The 22,107-nt window shown below is 40.5% G+C and overlaps 1 protein-coding gene across 9 annotated transcripts in view; it reads right to left on the bottom strand.

The window, feature by feature from the left end:
• LOC109399355 (voltage-dependent calcium channel type A subunit alpha-1) overlaps window positions 1-21,645 on the bottom strand; it is a 119,590-nt gene extending 97,945 nt beyond the window's left edge. For 6 of the 9 annotated variants that reach the window (XM_062858478.1, XM_062858477.1, XM_062858476.1 and 3 more), the window contains exon 1: window positions 20,872-21,643. In XM_062858478.1, coding sequence (XP_062714462.1) covers window positions 20,872-20,924 — 53 coding nt within the window. In that variant the 5' untranslated portion in view covers window positions 20,925-21,643. Of the gene's footprint in view, window positions 1-20,871 lie in introns of all 9 variants that reach the window. The other 3 variants (XM_062858481.1, XM_062858480.1, XM_062858482.1) reach the window with 2 other exon arrangements.
• Between the last annotated feature and the right edge of the window lie 462 nt (window positions 21,646-22,107).

The following is a 22,107-nucleotide window of genomic DNA, read 5'->3' on the forward strand; positions in this document are numbered from 1 at the left end:
AAAAAAAATCCGGGGTAAAATGTTTTAAAACAAAGAAGATATTGCATTTCTACCGAAAGTAGATCGTCCCGGGTGTTAACGGGTTAAAAAAAGATTGAAAATCGGTTGGAAATTGAAAGTCATGTGACACTTGAATTGAAAAAACCTTTTTTATTATACTTGAAAATTCAACTTTGTGGCGGTTGCGCCACCTCTCAATTTCAATATTTTTGGCTCAAACTCACAAGTTTCTATTTATGTCATTTGAATCCAGAAGAGCTTACGAACTGCATGTTTCAACCACTTTTCAAAAATAAGCAGCGGTCTGCTCTATATGTACATTGTGCATCCCATTGAATTTGATTGCCTAAAAATTCAATTTTCTAACAGAAAAAAAAACATCTTTTATGTTGGAAGCCTGAAAGGCAAACGTTGAACACATCCTTAATCTAGCTTATCCTAATGTTGACCCGTTCTCGCTAAGTGTGTTGCACAGTACACTCAAACCTCAATTTTGGTCGAATCCATTCAGGTAAAATCTATTTAGGTCCCGCCATTTAGGTAACGTTACCCAAATGGAATCTGATTGTGTTTTGAGCAGTTGGAGTTTTTTTTTAGATTAGGGATAAGGTTGGTTTAAGGGAATTAAGCTGCAAGTGGAGTTAAGGGGAGTTCAGGGTATGCTCAGGGGGGGAGCAATAAGGGGGGATAGGGTTGGTTTGGAAATGTTTAAGGTTTCCTAAGAACTTTCTTGAGTATACGTCATCGAATCTACATGCATAGTTTGTGTGCTTAAATGATTGAATAAAAGTTTTGCTTGCACAGCCTCAAGCAACTTTGTACTAACAAGTGGTAAATTCAATGTTTGTTGAAGGATATCTAAGAGCTTCCTAGAATATAGGTCATCGGATGAACAATCGTAAACAGTCTGGAACGTCTTGATTCTCTTCTGAAACCACCTGAATCGTTTAAGAAACGCTTTAAAGCGCCGCTGAAATCTCCCTGAAGATTTTGAAGAGCTGTGATCCTAAATGAATTTTTAGAAATTGTAGGCCCCCCAACACTGAGGTGAGTTAGAATTCATAACAATTAACCAATGTGCTTTATAAGTGGTGTATGGTGTTAAGTGTGAAGTGTGGCTCGATAATTCAAATGTTATTACTGAGGTGACAAGAATTGTTTTTTTTGAATATTATAAAGTCGCATAAGGTGCTATATTACGTCGCAATAGTGCACACCGTGCATCGCATAAGATTTCGCTTCAAGTCATTTAGCGTTCTTATTTTTCCGTCAATACACGTATTGCGCCTCCGCTTTTGTACGCATAAAGCACTTTTACTGCATCTTATGCCATGTAACTTTACCGCATGAAAGTACGTATAACATGAACATAAACTTCATTATACGTGCAAATTGGTAGTCTGGGCCCCTGAAACTCCCTAAAACTTCTGAAATCCTATGGAGTGCCCATAAAACCCGCTGAAACGCCTCTGAAACCCCGTGAAGACCCCTGGAATGCTATTGAAAGCCTCTGTAATAATCCAGGAACGTACCCGGGACCCTTGAAACCTCACGGAACACCTTAGAACATCTCAGAAAACCCCCAAAAAATACTTACAACATCCCTGGAACGCCTCTAAAACCTCCTGAAATTACACTGAATGCTCATGGAACTCCCTGAAGTCTCACAGACCCCCTTGAACACTCCTGGAATACCCCTGGAACGCCCATAGGACCCTCTGGAACCAAGTAGAAAACACCTGAAATGCTCCTCCACGATCGAAATTGAAAAAAATGACAATCATGCTCACAGTTTAGATTATGACACTACTGTTCAACAATTGGAACATGTATGCACTATAAATGCCTGTAAAAAATAATACAGTCAATAAAATAACAATTGAAATAGTTATTTATACTACATTTTTTGTAATTACGAAAAATACTCATACATAGGCAAAGGCAAAAGTAGTTTCTGGGGCTGTTTCTACAACTAGTTTGCAGCCCGAATCGGAAATGCAATCAGCCTGATTCTGATTCGAGCTACGCAGTGGATGTAGAGGCAGCGTCTCAATCTGCACAAGACGTAACAGTTAGTAATAAGTTTGTGCTTGAAAAAAGACTTTTTTCAAAAAAGTGCCGAAAAGTGCTACTTTTTAGCACGGTTAGAGTGCCGAAAACTCAGTACAGAAAAGTAGGCTGTTTGATCATACTTCCAACAATTGAAAAGTAGAACTTATCATTCTCAGTGAATATGCCATAATTTATATTTTATCTAACTCATTTTGGTACCATAATGGCCTTTTTTCCGAACTGGTTCATTATGCAACTGAAATGAGTTGCATAATGGAAAATAATTTTATAATGTTCATAATGCTACTCATTTGCATTGCATTATGAACATTATGCAACTCAAATGAGTTGCAATATGAAAAAAATCATTGCATAAAATTTTGTATGGAACTCGTTGCAAACTCGATTTTTTCAGCACTCTTCGTATTTATCCCACTCGGCAAGCCTCGTTGGATAAATGTACGACTCGTTCTAAAAAAAAACATCTTTTTGCATCTCGTTACATAAATAACTAATTTGCTATCATTGCCAAAAGTTTCATATGCAACACGTTACAAAACTTGTATTTTACAGCACTCGCCATATGTTCACATAATGCATAATGCATGACTCGTGCTGTAAAAATCTTCATTTTGCAATTTGTTGCATAAAAAACTATTATGCAATTCAGTATCATAATTTCTATTTTATACACTTAATTACAGTATCATAATAGTCAACTTTTCCGTAGCGTGTCATTATGTAACTGAAATAAGTTACATAATGAAAAATAGTTGCACAATGTTCATTATGCAACTCTTCTGTGTTGCATTAGGGAATGAGTTGTAGAATTAAAAAAAATCATTGGATAAAATGTTGTATAGAAATCGTTACAAAACTCGGCTTTTCCAGCACTCTTCGTATTTATGTACGGCTCGTGCTGAAAAAAAAACAAGTTTTTGCAACTCGTTACATAAACAACTATTAAACAAAACGCAGAAGTGTGAGGGGCATCCTTCCAGTTTTTGTAACCAGGATGTGACTTTGATATTTGAAATCGGTTTGACAGCAAATTCTATTGTAGTATTGTGCAGCTTTCGTATCATTGGCGTTACCAAGTTTTCAATCAATGTTTCAAATAGAAAATATTTCTAACGTTGCAACTAAATTGATGTAATATCGTGGCACCCACGAATACGCATTAACATTTGTCGAATGTGTAATAAAAAATTAACCATACTTGAAAAGAAAAATCGTATCCAAAAATCGTCTACATTTTGAAGTCACAATTACTACTCACGTGTTAATCGCACAATACACATAAGTTATCATTTCAGATATTTAACCTCTTGGGGTCACATTTTGATTACCCGAGTTTAGTATTTTATAACTATCATCTCCTGCTCGGGTTGCATTGAATTTAAATGACATCAACTCAATGTACCACGCTTTGTATTTCGTTTATATGCTTGATTTTAAAAATCTTGTATGAATCATATACACACGTGAATTCAAAGTGAAAAACTGAATTCCCAACCCTTTGAAAAAGATTGCCATCAGTCTACTTTACTTTCCCGCTTCCGAATGCCGTTTGCATATGCTTCTGCTCTTCCACGTTGGAATGTTACTACCGTTTATCGTACGAAACGGCAATAACGTGACTAAGATGTAAACATAAATAAATGGCACCCATGAGCAAAGAATGGAATTAAAAATCTCAGAGAGTATTATTTTTACTCAAAGCTCTCCATCGGTCACTCAAAGGGGAAAATGAGTTCCCTCCCCATTCCACCCTACAACTCATCGCGAAGGGGTGGAAGAGAAAGAGATCCCACCGATTTTCCTCTCTTTCAACTCTCACACGCTATCCCTGACCAGCGTAAATGTGTGAATCATTCTTCCTTCTTCCTTCGAAAGCCATACCGTCATAGGAAGTCCCTGTCTTGACATCGTGTGCCACCGATGACGAACGGATGGTCTGTATTCTAATCACCGTGACCCCTTCGGTTGTATATATGTACGAATACCCGTGGATAAAAAGAAAACGGAGGACGACACTACACTCCAGTTGTTAAAAATAGAGAATCCCATCCAGATTAGGTTCCTTCAATTTCGAGAGGGAATGCAAACACCACGTAGAGCGCATACCATGAGAAAAGGCGCTTCTGGGAAGCGGGATGGTGAAGATCCTCCACCGTACTCACGATATTCACTGGCGCTATCCACGACAAGGACACTGTCGTCCCTTTGGTCGCCGCCAATATTGGGGGCCGGTGGGAAGTGGTGGACGACAGAGTGGCACACGACGCTCTCTACACTACTGACGTCATTCATAATGATGGGTTTGTGGCCGGATACCTTCATACCCCCAAACTGTGTGATGATGTGGACAAATTAAATTGAAAAGAAAAACTTATTTGTCGCTTGTGCACAGTGGTCCGGAATTGTAAATTCACTGGCAAAAATACCAGACGTCACAATAGCTTACACATTTTAATCCGTTTTAACGTAAGCGAATGAACTTTCCGAACGATATTAGTAGCTAAGACAAGTTAATTTTTGCAATGAAAGAACCTGTTATATTCGAGAGCTATTTTTCTTATAGCTTTCTAAAAAATGATTTTCTTTGTAACTATGTGAATCCTTTTGACAATATGTTTACCACTGAAAACGTGCAGAGAAATTAGGTTTTTGGCAGAATAGCATAGCATAGCATAGCATAGCATGAATACTTGCACAAATCTTGGATGGAGTTGCAAAGTTGAATATTTCCATTAACTTTGCTGATGTCGCTACTATCTACAATGTCATAGATTCACTCAGCTCCACACACCTGGCCAAGTCCTTGCAAGCATTTATAAATCCCTTCATCAACTTAGAAAGAGCCCAGAACTGAAGCATCTTCCAATAGATGAAAGGATGTTGAAAATAGCGAATTTTCAACTTATATGCAGTTATAAAGTAAATATACTGAAGTAGAATTATTTATAAATGAATAATATTGGAAAGATCTCACCAATTGTTGTGGGGTTTTTGTAGTTCAAGGCCGATCATCTAATTGCCTTGATTAATGTTCTTCTCTGAAAAGAACAACACAATACTCAGCAAAAAACAACACAATATTGAACACTAAGCTCCCGCGCATCTATTGTTTTGATTTTCACTCGAGACAGTAGCGAACGCGATCGATTATGCTGCCATACTCACCCCTTACAGGAGCGATGCATGCACAGCAAAGAACAACACAATATTGAATACTAAACACCCGCGCATCTATTGTTTTGATTTTCACTCGAGACAATAGCGAACGCGATCGATTATGCTGCCATACTCACCCCTACAGGAGCGATGCATGCACAGCAAAGAACAACACAATACTGAATACTAAACACCCGCGCATCTATTGTTTTGATTTTCACTCGAGACAATAGCGAACGCGATCGATTATGCTGCCATACTCACCCCTACAGGAGCGATGCATGCACAGCAAAGAACAACACAATACTGAATACTAAACACCCGTGCATCTATTGTTTTGATTTTCACTCGAGACAGTAGCGAACGCGATCGATTATGCTGCCATACTCACCCCTACAGGAGCGATGCATGCACAGCAAAGAACAACACAATACTGAATACTAAACACCCGCGCATCTATTGTTTTGATTTTCACTCGAGACAGTAGCGAACGCGATCGATTATGCTGCCATACTCACCCCTACAGGAGCGATGCATGCACAGCAAAGAACAACACAATACTGAATACTAAACACCCGCGCATCTATTGTTTTGATTTTCACTCGAGACAGTAGCGAACGCGATCGATTATGCTGCCATACTCACCCCTACAGGAGCGATGCATGCACAGCAAAGAACAACACAATACTGAATACTAAACACCCGCGCATCTATTGTTTTGATTTTCACTCGAGACAGTAGCGAACGCGATCGATTATGCTGCCATACTCACCCCTACAGGAGCGATGCATGCACAGCAAAGAACAACACAATACTCGAAATTAGGTTTTTGGCAGAATTTACATAAAAACTGGACCGCTGTGAGGTGTGGACCAATACATGTGTTTTGGTGAGTCTGTGAATATTTAATGAGAGAGAAAGTTTAACTCGTAGGATGACGTACGCGAGTGCGACGTGCGGTGCGGATAACCATGAGCACAGGAAAAAGGATTTAGATTTATCAATTATGCAGGAGCAAGAAGCGGATGGCATGTAACGAGGATGACAATTGACATGCGGAAAAATGTATCATGTATCGGAAGAAGGGCAGCGAGAGGACAACTTGGACCTTATCCAGAGTAACTATTTTGAATGATTTTAATTCACGAAATTAATGAATAACGCATTCGAAATAAACTTTTCTAGGATTTTTTTTTTCAGAAATTCCTCTTAGAATTTCTTCAGCAGTTCCTGCGGGGATATCTCCAAAAGTTCTTGTTCCGTTTTCTTCATGAATTTCTGCTGGGATTCTTCCAGGAATTTCACTGGTACCTGCAGGAATTCTTTTGAGGATTTCTGTATCAATCCCTTCAGATATTTACGTAAGACTTTTTCCAGGCTTTCCTCCTGCGATACCTCCAGATGTTTTTCTGTGATACCTTCAGAAAATCTTGCATGGATTCATCCAACAATTCTTGCTGGTATTGTTCCAGGACATTCTCAAAAATTTCTACAGGAGCTATTTAACCCTTCAGCGCGCGCGCTGTTGTAAAAAGTACAACACTACCAAAACACCTCGCTTTTCGTATACAGCGCGAGCGCGGTGCAGTTTCGGTTGCTTGATGGCGCGCGTCCTGGAAGGTTAAGGCAGCGTTTCTCAAACTGTGGGTCGCGGCCCACTGGTGGGTGGCGGACTGATTTTTGGTGGGTCGCAAAGGCTCTGGCGATATTGTCATATATGCCTTAATAAACATACTTCTAGAAATTAGGTTTGTCCCTAATTTCTTTGTATTATTAATCTTATTCTGGAGTAGGTATATTAAATATTGAACCAACTCTCCTCGTTCTGAAACAACGAGCTTTCAATGGGAAGGTTTATGATTCTGGTATTTTTTTTATGATTTCCCTTATTTTCTGGGAAAAAATAATTTAATTTGTTGAATGAAGATTGCATTTTCAGCATTCTTCAAATTTACACGCCGCCAAGTTCAGACGTGAAATTAAAAAAAAATGTTATACCTAAAATTAATTTAACAACGTTACCGAGGTAACCAATAAGCAGTTAAAATTGCATTTATTTTGCACCATATGCGCCTTTACTGCTGGTTATTTAATGCTTATATGTCGTATATGCGCCATAAGTGCTAAATTAATGCAGGTTTTGGCCCAATATACGGCTGATTAAATGCTTATCTTTCCTATCCCCAAAAAATTGAACATGAACAAAAATGTTTTCCCCTGCGCATTTCAGTCGCTTCATATTCTTCCCTTTCTATATTTACTCACACTCTCCTGTGCGACTATGGGGCTGTTGTTTATTTTTGCAGTTGTTTTTTGCAGTTCCCGCTGAAATTGGGATTCGATCTCACAATCCTCTGGCAGATGATGATGCTGAGCCGCGCTACAGGATGAGCTATAAACGATCAGATAATGTGCGTTGATTTTTTGATCTATTAAAGGCTTGAGTACCACACCGACAATTATTTTGCTGTGCCCGGAACACGGCTCGGACAAGTGCTGATAATTAAACCATCCACATAATACACGATGGCATCATTGGTTTCTTATTCCATGCGATTTATTTGGAAAATATTTGTTCTCTCATTGATTTACTTTGTTGCTACCAGTAAATGATAGGAAATCTGAATGGTAATGGATCCTATAGTCGTGGTACATGAATTGAAAAGTTGAAATGTGTAACAGTTTTAGCATCGCTCATCTCTCTTAGCAGTTTTATGGCAATAAAGTAGCAGTTAGGATGCTTTTTAACCAAAAAATATCATGCATTTGAAATGCTACACAACAGCTGTCAGATTTTAAGCAGCATTTGAATTGCTAATTCAGAGCAATTCAGCAGTCGAACTGCTATGATACAGCAGCAAGCAGATATAATGCAGTTTTATAGCTGAAATACAGCTTATTTAAATGCTTATTGGTTACCTGGGTAGTTTCGACAAGAAACTAACAAACGTTTGGTAGTTTCCACCGCAATATATACCTGTTTATTTTCATCAATTTTTGGTAAAGCAAAACTGCGGTAAAATTTTGCAGAATTTCGATAATTTGAACTTTCACAGAAATCAGAACAACTGAGAAGTGGTTTCAAGCAAAGCAAGCAAAGCAAAGATAACCGTACACATCGTAGTTGCTACTCCGTGATTGACCAGAACAATGCGAAGTTGAATGTGAAAGCTTGGGACTAGCTAACCATTCTCAATGTGCACAATTCGAGAGTTCAGCTATTTAAAGTCAATAACGGCGCTGGCCACGTCCTTACGGTCATCAGGAAAGGGAAGGAATGTTAGTTCGACAACCGTTGCTACTAGAAACCGTGGAATCCACAGCATCCCCACAGTTGTCACGGGAAGGAATGGTGGTTAGTAGGGTAGGGTAAGGTGTGGATCTAGGAGCCACCTCTGTTAGGTGATATGATCCACTAGTTATATGGAAATACACGTCGCGGTCTTCATCACGATTATGATTTATTTGATCACGATGACCACTGATCCCGGATTTCGTGCTCGCGTTTCCATCGCCCTACCGTGGAAACCGACTGATCTACGATTATTGTAGCGCGATTCTGAACCCGGATTTTTCACTCGCACTTCCATCGCCCTACCGAGAAAACCGACTAACCAACGAATATTGTAGCGTGATTCTGATCCCGGATTTTTGTAGCGCGATTCTGATCCCGGATTTTTCGCTCGCACCCCCATCACTCTTACCTGAAAATTGTCTGCCATTCGAAAATTCTCAAGCTAATCTGATTCCGCATTCCACACTCGCGCTTGCATGGCTCTACCGAGAAAACCGACTGACCAACGAATATTGTAGCGCGATTCTCCAGAACAACTGAGAAGTGGTTTCAATAAAAAAAAGTAAAATAAGCGCTATGAGGGAACTGGTTGAAAATGTCTAGACAATTCTGACCTTCCAGCAGTATTAAAATTCAAAAAACGAGAAAACGTGATACAAAATTGGTTTTATTCGCTGTTTCTTCACTCTAAAAATAAAAATAAAGTTCTTGAGATGCATGAAATTGCCACTATATCTTCATAGAACATACATAATAAATTCTGTTTCCTAATTTCTTAAATGTATGATATACTACCTGAAATCTGTTGTTTTTCTGTAGTGCTATATGGAGCCAGACTGGTTTTGCAAATTTATCTAAAATTCTTTAAATAAACAGTTTACTGAAACATCTTGTATTTTTTTACTTTTCAAAAAAATGGATAGAAAACCAAGAATAACATTGTGAATAAAAAAATGTAAGATTTAGTGATTCGTAATGTTACTGTGGCCGGCAACACTGCCCGCCGTGCTGTCATAACAGTCAAACGAAAGATGTAGATGAGAAGTCAGAAAATATGATAAGAGGAGATGGGTTATTGTGACTCGGATTGTTCAATATCGAGCAAATGGTGTGTATAAGAGTGAGAAGAACACGCAACAATTGATGTTGCTAATTGCATCCAGTTACTCTTACGCTAAGTGCTGAAATAGTTATTAAAATGAATTCTTAGTCTAACTACTATCACAGTAGGTTATCACAATGAGTTCCTTATAAGTATAATTTAACTAAATCTAACTTTAATCTAATATCACAGATGTGTAACGAAGAGAAGCAACGGGACAAATGACAAGGCAGAATACGTACGAATACCGATAAATGTAAGTCAACTAAGTAAATTTATAATCAGAGGTTTAATAAAGTGAATTCTTTCAGCTTAAAGCTGATCCGCACCGATATAATTGAGTTTGCGGGCTGCTCCACGGATATCGGAAATATTCCCCCCATTTGCTCCCGTAACAGTTACAATAAAAAAAAACTATGAAAGAAATAAAATGTATTTGTCAAACAATTCTGTAGTTTTTTCTTTAAATGGCGTATACAAATGCGTACTGGTAGGTCACCAAATTCTATAAAAATAAAACATGGGTCGCAAGGTAGAAAAGTTTGAGAACCCCTGCAAGGGACGTACCAGAAATGGCAATGATACCTTCTAGAGTTACTCCGTGGATTTCCCAGGAATGTCTCTAAAGATTCTTTCAGGTATTCTTCCTGGGATTCCTTCGGAGTTCCTGCTGGGATTCCTCTTAAAGTTCTGGTTGCGTTTCCTCCATTAATTTCTGCTGGTGTTTTTCCGGAACTTCTCCAGATTTTTTTCCGGAGCTTTCTATAAGAATCCCTGAAGATATTTCCCGAAGAGTTTTTTTTTCTGGAATTACTCCTGTGAAACCTCCAGTAGTTTTGTTTTTCTTGGGGTCTCCTCTCCAGTTAACCTTGTGGATAAAGCTTTGGATCGCCAATCCGGATACGACGGGTCCGATTCCCGATCCGGTCTCGAACTTTTCTCGACTTCCCTGGGCATAGTGTTTCATTGTACCTGGCTCACAATATATAAATACATACAATGACAGACTTTATTATTGAGATTTTCAGCCCTAGACTGGTTCATCTAGGGGTCTCCAGTTAGCCTAGTGGTTAAGGCTATGGATCGCCAACCCGGAGACGGCGGGTTCGATTCCCGTTCCGGTCGGGAAAATTTTCTCGACTACCTGGGCATAGTGTTGTACTTGCCTCACAATATACAAATTCATGCAATGGAAGGCAAAGAAAGCCCTTCAATTAACTGTGGAAGTGCTAAAAGAACACTAAGTTGAAGCGAGGCAGGCCAAGTCCCAGTGGGGACGTAGAGCCATCAAGAAGAAGAAGAAGACTGGTTCATCTATTTCAATTAGGGATGCCAGATGATTTATTGAAAAATCTGTATCTCTTTTTTTCAAAATCTGTATCCCATACAAAATTTGGGTGAAAAATCTGTATCCAATACAAAAAAAAAAAAATAGCTGCTCTAGTCGGTATTTGGCATCCCTGATTTCAGTCAACAACTGTGTGAATGCTCAAATAACACTAATTTGAAGAGAAGCAGGTCCAAGTTTCAGAGTCTTTGTGGTTCTGAAGAAGAAGTTTTTCTTGGTATTCCGTCAGGAACTCTCGCTGGGCTTCTTCCAGAATGTCTTGCTGGTATTCCTGCTAGAGTTTGTACAGGAATTTCTACAGCAACTCCTCTAGGGATGAATCCAGAAATTTTGTAAGGGATTTCTGCAATAACTTCTTCGTGAATCATTCAATGAATCTAGGGATTTATTAAAAAAATTCATAGGAATTCCTTCAGGAACTCCTGCTGGAAATTTTCCAGAAATTCTACCGGAGATTCATCCGGGGATAAAGAAAAGTCTTTATGTGTGCCTCCAGACCAAAAATTACTCCAATAATATATCACAGAATTCTACTAGGTATACCTACAGGAATGTACTTTGGTATTGCTTGAAGAATTTATCTCGTGATTTGTTATAAATTTCATGCAGATTTTTCTAACAATTTTGTAATGGGTATACCTTCAAAAGTTACTCAAGGGATTTATCCAAGAACACCTCTACAGGTTTCTACAGAAATTACTTAAGGGATTCCTTCAGGAATTCATCTAGGGTTTCGTCTTGTTATTCTTCGAGTTATTTCTTTAGGAACTGTTAAGGGGTTCCCTTAGAAATTTCACAAAAAATCTCTAATGAATCCTTTTGGGATTTTAAAAGGTTTCTTTGGAGATTGTTCCGTAAAGATTCATGTAAATATTTTTCCAAGAAATCTTCTAAGAATTTTCCAGGGATTCCTAAATGAATTGTGCCAAAGCGTGTTTTTCTGTTACTTGCGTAAACACTCCCAGTTTTAAGAATGTGTCATGTATACGCGACAAAAGATTTTTTAAAATTTATTTGTATTCGTGAATTTTAACTTAAGCTAACTCTTCACACACAAAAGCTGTTTTCTTCTTAAAATACTCTAGAAATTAAAGCGGAAACGGAGCCAATCCGGGAAGTATGAATTATACCCTGCTTGTTGATTATATGATGGTTCATTTTCATTGGTTGTGCTAACTGGTTCTAACAACCGTCCTAATGTAACAAAAAGTTCAGGCAAAAGGGTACTTTATACGCTAAGTAGCTTACTAAAGATTGCTCTTTAGCCTTCGTTTTTAAGTAATTTCGGAACTTTAAAGTTCACATAAAAATGTCGGATAGCCTTCTAAGCAGCTTCTTATGGAAAATTATTAAAATGTATATAAAAACAAAAATGTACTTTTCAAAGTCTTAACAACAGTTTTTTTTATCGTATTGCGAGATATTTACATGCCAAACCAAACTTACTTTACATAATTACATGTCACTCAGGGACGGATTTATTAATAGTGGAGGCCCGCGCCACAATTTTGTGGGGGCCGTCTTTCTAGAGGATTTATTTTCTTCTAATAGAATAGGGAAAAATATTTAAAATTTCTGTAAAACAAAACTCTCGTACCAATTGTAATGGCGTGGTAATGAAACACGAATACAGAACCTTATACTAAAAAGCAAGAATTCAAACACCAAAGTTACGCTATCTCCGAAATGTTCCATTGTTTCAGAATTACCATCATTGATCATTTTCCTCATAATTTTGTTTCGGTGAACTCTTTGGAACATTTTCGAAAAAAATTCTAGCGAAATGTCAAATAGCAATGGAGATTCTATAATTTTAGAATTCGGAAAGATATTTTAGCGGAAAGGCGTGAATTTCTCAAGGTTTTTTTATTTATATTAATTTTTTATTTTTTTTTATAGGTAACTAAAGATGGAATAGTGTTTGTAAATTTATCACAAATTGGCTCGAAAACGGGTCAACGGTTCTATATAATTTGAAAAATATGTAATTCGGATTGCGTGTGAACATAGTCTAAACATAGCGAGCATTAAATGTAGCGTCTGTTTCTTAGTGAGCGTCAAGAAATACATAATCGACTCTCCATGTATCGATGTTCTACATTTCTATATCTCTCCCTATTTCGATGGTTTGATCGGTCCCTTTCATCTGCATCTATAGATGCATCTATAGATTTTTCCTCTCTACATGTCGATATCTCCCTATCTCGATATCTCCTATTTCGAAATGATCTTGTTCGTTTTTGTTCAAGATTTTCTCTCTATAAGTCGATATTGTCATTTTCAGAGGTTACTAGACCCTTTTCCCAGGTGCAAAATATTCTGAGTAGTTGCAGTTGTTGTCGGTTTTTCCTAGTTACTGAGGCTTTTTTTTTATCTAGTAGTCATTTCAAATTGGTTCTTCGATTCGATCTCTCCCTATCTTGATGGTTCCTTCAGTATTGAGACATGAAGAGTCGACTGTAGCAGCGTAGCAGGCAAGACAAAGTTTTCCAGCGACATCTAGTTTATTACATTCGACCCTCCATGTCTCGATATTGAAGGCACCATCGAAATAGGGAGGTATTTATCCATTTGAAGAACCAATTTGAAATGCACAGTGCACACTAGTTTCAAAATGCCTCCGTGTCCTACAATCCTCTCTCTAAAAAAGCTGAAGAAGTTTTATCACAGAAAAACAGACGTAACACTCTTCGAAGGGGCTTGGCTGGCACTTGCATCGCAATCCATCATGATCGGCGGTGTTTTAGGGCAAACAGGTTGAAATTCTGCTTCAACTAGCAACAGAACTTTAGGCGCACAAATATCAAAGCAAGCTTTAAACAACAATGCATTTTTTTTTAAATTTTATTCTTGCTCCTGTTCATAAGCTTAAAATAAGAACAGATGCGCTGGCTTTGTTTACGAAGAGATTTGTGCGTTCAAAATCGTGAGTAGGTGCCAAAGTTGGCCATTGCGGTGGCCATTTTCGGATTCTAACAAATCTTTCCTTAACGCTGTTTTATCAAAAGGAGCAGCGTGTTCATGAAACAGACATCGGGCAAAATGGTTAATCAATTTTTTCTTACGTATGTTTTTCTGAGGTATTATCATCGCATTTCAAGAAGGAAAAACTTTAAATTGAAAATTAATGAGTAGTTCTACCAAATGACGAAAAAAAATATTGTTTTGATTAAAAGTCTATAATTTCTGGAGAGCCAAGGCTGAATCATTTCTGGAAGTACTTCAATTTCAACGGTTAATATCATTCTTGAAACGGCATCGCAAACTGAAAACATAAATAGCCATCCTTGAGACATTCAATATAAAAGCATCCCACAAATGCACCGCTAAATTATGTATAATGAAGGACTTTTATTTTCCATTTTCTTTGATCAAGCAAACCGTCGTTTAACCCAATTCAAATATTTTCACCGTACAAGGTCAACTCCATTGCGCTGATGTCACCGCACACTGACTGTGACTATGCAATAGACACCGGCAACCATCATTGCTTACAACCGGGGATCCTTGTGAATACGAGTGCCATTCATACCCCGGTCCTGGTGGTATGCAGAAATCTTTCTTCAAAGAGCGTGTAATTTATGCAAAACTGGGATAACGCCACCACATATCAGGCACTTTGTTCACGTTCGTTCCATTCATTATTGAGCAAACAGAGCACCAGCAGCAGGAGGATCCACCAGACCAACAACATAGCTGCTGCAGATGGGAGAACGTCGCCATCACAGACGATGGCGTCAACGTCGCGTCGTTGTCGTCGGGTGTTTTCCCTGTCTTACGAAGAAAAAGAACCCCAGCTGAGCATTTATTGGTGAATACACACCAGCCACAGTCTCCGCTGGACTTTGTATGACACACGGTTTAAGTACGTGGCATTGAGACAAGAAGACGCCTGGATTTGTTTTGCTTGATATAAATGTAGGCTTCGGTGAGTACGAGTTACTTACTTATAAATCGTGATGCGTCAGAAATTCTAACTCACCCTAACTTCCAATTTTAAAAGCGCACAGGACTTCAGTGGAATTCCGTGAGGATTTTGCCTGGGATTTCTTTTTAGGTTCAACCAAGCATGCTGCTGAGTTTCCTCTAGGTAATCTCTTTCTAAAGCCCTTCAAGAATGCTTTTTCTATAAGAAGTTCCTTCAGATGGTTTTGTCAAAGTTTTTTCAGAATCCAGAAATGTCCTTCGCAAACTACACCCTCTTGAAAATTTCCATGAGTTTTTTTTTTCGCATTTTTATAACAAGTTATACCGGAAATCGCACCAAGAGTTTCTTCTGAGATTCATCCAAAGATACCTACATGGACTCTTTTAGATGTTTCTTGTTCGATACCTGAAGCAAGATCTTTAAATATCTCCAGTACTACTTTTAGGTTTTCCCAAAGAGGTTACTTCGCTGGGATTCCTTCAATAATGTTTCTGGGACTCCTTGAGGTAATCTCGTACGATTCCTTTCTCTTGATGAGAAAATCTTGTTAAATACCTAAAAAAGGATCTCAGCCCCTGGAATTTATTCAGAAGTTCTTTTTGGGACTTTTTTCAGGAGTTGTTTCGAAGATAATGTTCCTTTTAAGATTCCAAGGGGATTCTTTCAGAAGTTTCCCAAAAAAATAGGATTTCATTCAAGTTTTTCTCTCTAAATTGTTCCAGAAGCTTAAGGTGAGATTTACCTAAATATTCTATCTAAAATTACTTCAAACATTTCTGGGATTCTCCCAGAAGTTTATCCTGAGGTTCTTCCGAAAGATTTTTTATTCTGGAATTCCTTCAAATCTTCCGAAATCGTAAATAAGTTGTTTCTGGCATTCTCAAAATAAATCCATCTATGAATCGGCCAGGATTTTTCCCATGAGTGCTTTCTGGGAGTCTTCCATGGAGCTTCTTCTGGGATTGCAGCAGTAGCTCAATTTAGGATACCAGTAGGAGTACCTTCTGCAATCCATCCATCACATTTAAGACAAGACATAATCAACAATATTTGGTACGCGTCGCTCGAAAAAACCGAGTTCTTGCAAGTCCTCCTCGAGCATGGTTCATATCTCATATTCGTTGAGGACCACCGGTCTTATTAGCGTTCTGTACATGACGCATTTGGTGCGTGGGTGAATCTTTTTCGACCGCAGTTTCTTCTGGAGCCCGTAGTAGGCCCGACTTCCGCTGATGATGCTCCTCCGAATTTCACGGCTCACGTTGTTGTCAGCCGTCTGTAAGGATCCGAGGTAGACGAATTCCTCCACCACCTCGAAAGTTTCCCCGTCTATCGTAATATTACTACCCAGACGGATCCGATCTTGTTCGGTTCTGCCTACCAGCATGTACTTTGTTTTTGAGGCATTCACCACCAGTCCGACCTTTGCTGTTTCGCGTTTCAGGCGGGTGTACAGCTCTGCCACCGTTTCAAATGTTCTGGCAATAATGTCCATGTCGTCCGCAAAGCACACAAATTGTACGGATTTTGTGAAAATCGTTACCCGGCTGTTAAGCCCGGCTCGTCGCATCACTCCTTCCATAGCGATGTTGATGAGAGTCCAACACCTTGTCGCAGTCCCCAGCGAGATTCGAATGAACTGAATAGTTCACCCGAAACCCTTACGCAGTTTTGCACACCGTCCATCGTTGCTTTAATCAGTCTAGTCAGCTTCCAAGGAAAACCGTTTTCGTCCATGATTCTCCATAGCTCTGCGCAGTCGATACTGTCGTATGCCGTCTTGAAGTCGATGAACAGGTGATGCGTTAGGAGCTGGTATTCACGGCATTTCTGGAGGATTTGCCGTACGGTGAAGATCTGGTTCGTTGTCGACCGGCCGTCGATGAAGCCGGCTTGATAACTTCCCACGAACTCATTCGTTTTAGGTGACAGACGACGGAAGATGATCTGGGATAGCACTTTGTAAGCAGCATTCAAAATAGTGATCGCCCTGACGTTCTCACAATCCAAATGGCCGCCATTCTTGTGAATGGGGCAGATTACACAGCGTAACAAAAATTAACTTTTTGTCTGTCTCAAGAGCAAACTTATGTGTCTCTGAAGGATTTTGGGCCGCTGAATCCGAATCCGGGCTCAGATTTGCTCTAACACGTCACAATTTTGAGCTATACCTCAATCACAGAGAACAGACATCCAAGTCCAGTTCCAAAACTGTGTAAGGAATTTAACGGCCATTTGAAATCGGCAACACAAGTGGCAATAGCGTGGCGCTGCAATCGGTTAATTTCCCATACTAATTTAATTCACCACATGAAATGTTTCAATTCACCACTGACTGTGGCAATATCGTGTTTGGTGGCGTTAGTGTTGTCATCGTGTATTGGTTTGCAACCTTACTCAAGTAAAGATTCAAATCCTTACACAAATTTCCGAATGAAATTTGTTCTAGCCTGGATGTCTGTTCTCTGTGCCTCAATTTATAGGGCAAAATATGCGATTTTGGGCTTTTTTGACTGCAAGCCATTAAGCATGGAAATATTTTTATCAACAAATCAAAGGATAAATTGGTCAATTAACATCTAAATTAACGACTTATGCAAAATATTTCGTTTTACCAAATCGAATTTGATAGTTTTAAGCGATTTATGTGTAGATCGTACTTTCCCATACAAGCCACCCTCCAAAAGTTGCATGCAAGTTCACATACTGACATAAAATGCTTAAATCTATCAAATTTGATATGGTAAAACGAAAAATTTTGCATGAGTCGTTAATTTAGATGTTAATGGACCAATTAACCTTTTGATTGCCTAAAAAAAATATTTCCAAGCTAAATGGCTTGCAGTCAAAAAAGCCCAAAATCGCATATTTGCCCTATAAATGGAGGTATAGCTCAAAATTGAGACGTGTTAGAGCAAATCTGAGCCCGGATTCGGATTCAGCGGCCCAAAATCCTTCGGAGACACATAAGTTTGCTCTTGAGACAAAAAAATGTTGCGCTGTGTTACCTCTTCCTTTCACTCCTCCGGTAGCTGTTCGGTTTTCCAGATCCTGACTATCAGCCGATGCAGGTGGCCAACTTTTCTGGGCCTATCTTTATGAGTTCCCAGTTGCTTTGTTGGTTTTGAGCTTATGAATGGCATCCTTAACTTCCATCAGTGTGGGAGTTGGTTGCCGTGGTCTCCCGTGCCTACGTTCTCCATGTTATTCGGGTGCTGATAGAAGTGCTGCTTCCACCTTTCGATCATCTCACGTCCATCTGTCAAGAGGCCTCCGTCTTTATCCCTGCACACCAAAAGCTTTCAGCAATATTTTGTTCAATTTTGCCGAGCTGAAGGGCCCAGCAATTTTTTTACTGAATTTTCTGCAAAGTTCGCTGAATTTCAGCAAAACGTTACTGGTGATAAGCAGAGTTTACTGAACAAATCAGCAAAATTTTGCTGAATTTCAGTACAATTTTTGCTAATGCCTTCAGCTTAGCAAAATTCAGCAAAATTTTGCTGAAACCCTCAATCTATCTTTGATCGCGGCACGAAGCCGTTGCGGGATGCGTTGAGCTTATGATAGAACTTCCGTGTTTCTTGAGAACCACACAGCAGTTCCATTTCTTCACACTCCGCTTCTTCCAGGTGGCGCTTTTTCTCCCGAAAGAGGCGGGTTTCCGCTGTTTCCGCTTCTGTTTGTAACGTTCCACGTTCTGTCGGGTCCCTTGCTGCAGCATTATGGCTCTCGCTGCGTTCTTCTCCTCCAAAATCGTTCTGCACTCTTCGTCGAACCATTCGTTCCGTCGATTCCGTTCCACGTACCCGATGGTACTCTCGGTAGCGTCGTTGACGGTTGCTTTCACTGTACTCCAGCAGTCCTCTAGAGGGGCCTCATCGAGCTCGCCCTCGTCTGGCAACGCGGCCTCGAGATTCTGCGCGTATGCTGAAGCGACATCCGGTTGCTTCAGTCGCTCTAGGTTGTACCGTGGCGGTCGCCAGTACCGTACATTGTTGATGACGGAGAGTTTTGGGCGCAGGTTGACCATCACCAGATAGTGGTCGGAGTCGATGTTGCCGCCACGATAGGTCCTGACGTCGATAATGTCGGAGAAGTGCCGTCCGTCAATCAGAACGTGGTCGATTTGAGATTCCGTCTGCTGTAGTGATCTCCGGGTGTAACGATAAGGGAGGCTGTGTTGGAAAAAGGTACATATGGCCATTATTTTTGGAGGCGGCGAAATCAATGAGTCGTAGGCCGTTTTCGTTCGTGTGCTGGTGGGCGCTGAACTTACCAATCGTCGGTCTGAATTCCTCCTCCTGGCCTACCTGAGAGTTCAAATCTCCTATGATGATCCTGACGTCGTGGTTTGGGCAGCGATCGTACTCGCGTTCGAGCTGCGCGTAAAATGCGTCCTTGTCATCATCAGTACTTCCGGAATGTTTGCTGTGCACATTTATTATGCTGAAGTTGAAGAATCGGCCTTTGATCCTCAACCTGCACATTCTTTCGTCGATCGGCCACCAACCGATCACGCGCCTCTGCATATCACCCAACACAATTAAAGCTGTTCCCAGCTCGCGTGTGTTGCCGCAGCTCTGGTAGATGGTATGATTACCTCTGAACGTTCGCACCATGGATCCTGTCCAACACACCTCCTGCAGCGCTACGATGCCGAACCCGCGGTCCTTCAGTAGATCGACGAGTATGCGGGTGCTCCCAATGAAGTTGAGAGATCTGCAGTTCCACGTACCGAGTTTCCAATCGCAAGTCCTTTTTGTTCGCTCGGGTCGTTGCCGTTGGTCTCGGTTCGTATTATTCTGTTGCTGATTTTCCGTTACAATGGTTTATTACGGCTGGCTCGTAGGGCCTGACCCCAACCCCCTACTTTCCGGAGGACCATAGTGCACAGTTGAGCTTAGAGTCCTTCCCTGGCACTCGGACGTAGATCAGCCGCCCCTTACGTGGGGGTCAGACGCTGTTGTGAGCCGCTCCTCCTGGAGAACAGACGCTCAGGTTTGCCGAAGCAAACCCCCCTTCCCTGTTAGCCTACGACCAAAGTTCCCACCGGGGTTGGTTACCCGATCTTCCCTAAGGTTGCTCATAGTTTCCGGCCGGTACCGCGTGAAAGTAGGGATAGGAGTTGCTGGGCAGAGGCTAGTGGATCACAATGGGATCTGAATTGCGCAGCATATCGTGCCATTTAAATTATTTACTAGGTATTAATTCAGTCAGTACAACTTCATTGTTGAAGACGTTGGAATAAATAAAAAAATCTCAACCCTATAAAAACATAACATCCTTAAATAGCACAATTCCTGTCCGTTTCATTTGTATGCTTACACGTGGCCGTCATAGGTACCTGATATCCACACGACCAAACAATCCGAGAAAAGGAAACGAACCTAAGCAAAAGGCCTTTGAACGACAAATGTCAACGTCGTCGTCGTCGTCGTCAAGTCCCAATGATGGCATATTCGGTGACGGGAGCTATTCGACAAACATGAATGTGGTACCATCGAAAGCGAACCATTTCGAGGACATCCGGTTCGGAAGTGCCTCCACTACAACTGAACTAGCTACCTCCCCCGTTGCCCCATTAGATTGCATTGTCGCTAAATATGTAGGTATTTGTCGAGCTGTTTCTGCGAGTGACAAATTTGTGCTATATTACATGGAGGAAGAAACAGCATGGGGACATAATTCGCGCAAGGAAAGCGAAAGGTGTTTTGTTAAGAATACATGTTTGCCTTGGGTAAATTTAGTTACATCGTGTTTACGTGTAGAACTACCAAAATGGGACCACTTTACAACATGTTATTCAACACTCAACTATTTGAAATATGTTTCATTTCGTCCATAATCAATCAGGGAATATTCCAGCCATCATAAATTTTCTATCGGTGTTTATGTCATATTTACATGCTTTCACGGACACCACACACACGGCACCAATCACTGTCCGCACAACACCTGTCCCGACCTACCGTTCCTCCAGTCCCAAATCCTTGTAGCACCACGCACGTATATTGGCCAACATCGTCGTTGGAGTGCACCTTCACGCGAGCCACTAGACGACTTCCGAAACCAAGGGTCAACCAGCAGTAGCAGCAGCAGCAGCACTAACATGTTCCATCTAATGGAAACGAACTACCGTCGAGCGACCTACCGACCGACGACCACGAGTCCCACCGGTGTGCGGCAGGACGTACACGCACGCACTGACTGCACTGGATCCCGGAGCATTATGATAATTTGTGCCCCAAAGTATCCACACTACATCCATTCCTTCCCTTCTTGGCTTCTGCGGGGCTGCAAAGTTATGTTGGTTTCGTTCGAACAAGGCAACTTATATTCATAACGTGGCACGACCACCGCAACGAGAGTGGTTTCGTGTGAGCTGACCGGGAAAATGGGATTTTGGAATTTGGAGATTATTTCCATCACTGCGCTGCAAAAATGAACACGTTGTTTGCACGCTCTCGCTTCTACCGGACTTGTACATACAACAGTGACACAATTTTATATGCATACTGAGCAGTGTGGCAGAAATGTTATATATATCCATTAAAAGGTGGGAATAACTAGAATTATCAACTAACTAGCTGGTAGTCTTTTTTGTTCGCTGTACAAACATAGCTGGATGTGGAATGTGCCACTAACACAGCTTAACTCTGCTCAATTTACCATTTCACTCCTAAAAGCTGATCAACATGCGAACTGTGCCGCATCATCTTCAGAATAATCAACACACGCGCAATCTGTCATCTTACGCTTGGCACCCTCTGCCACACAGCCACTTCCCAACAACATCTCAGCATGAACTTATCCATATGCAGAGAACCCAACGGTCTGTCGTAGGCAAGTGTCTCCCTCGCCACATTATTGGCCTGAAATGTGACGTAGCAAGCGTCATACTCGCCTGAAAATAGAGGATCATCAACACTCACCCACTGACAATGTCTGTTAGTCGCAAGCAGCTACGGACTGTCAATCAAGCTTAAGCTCTTCAGGTCGTTGAGTGAGACCGTGTATCGCCTGGAGTCTATTCATTGTTTGATATTGAAACATATTGACAAAAAAGCTCTAAATGAATCACATATTGTTTTTGTTCACATCGTGCCTCAAACATTCTGAAAGTAAAAGTCTGGCAACGCTTCCAGGGCGTTCTGTTTCTCCGAATACGAGAGGAAAGTGTTCCAGTGCACGCCGCTCTCGTGCGA

This window comes from Aedes albopictus, chromosome 3 (assembly GCF_035046485.1).
Source record: "Aedes albopictus strain Foshan chromosome 3, AalbF5, whole genome shotgun sequence".
Classification (NCBI taxonomy): domain Eukaryota; kingdom Metazoa; phylum Arthropoda; class Insecta; order Diptera; family Culicidae; genus Aedes; species Aedes albopictus.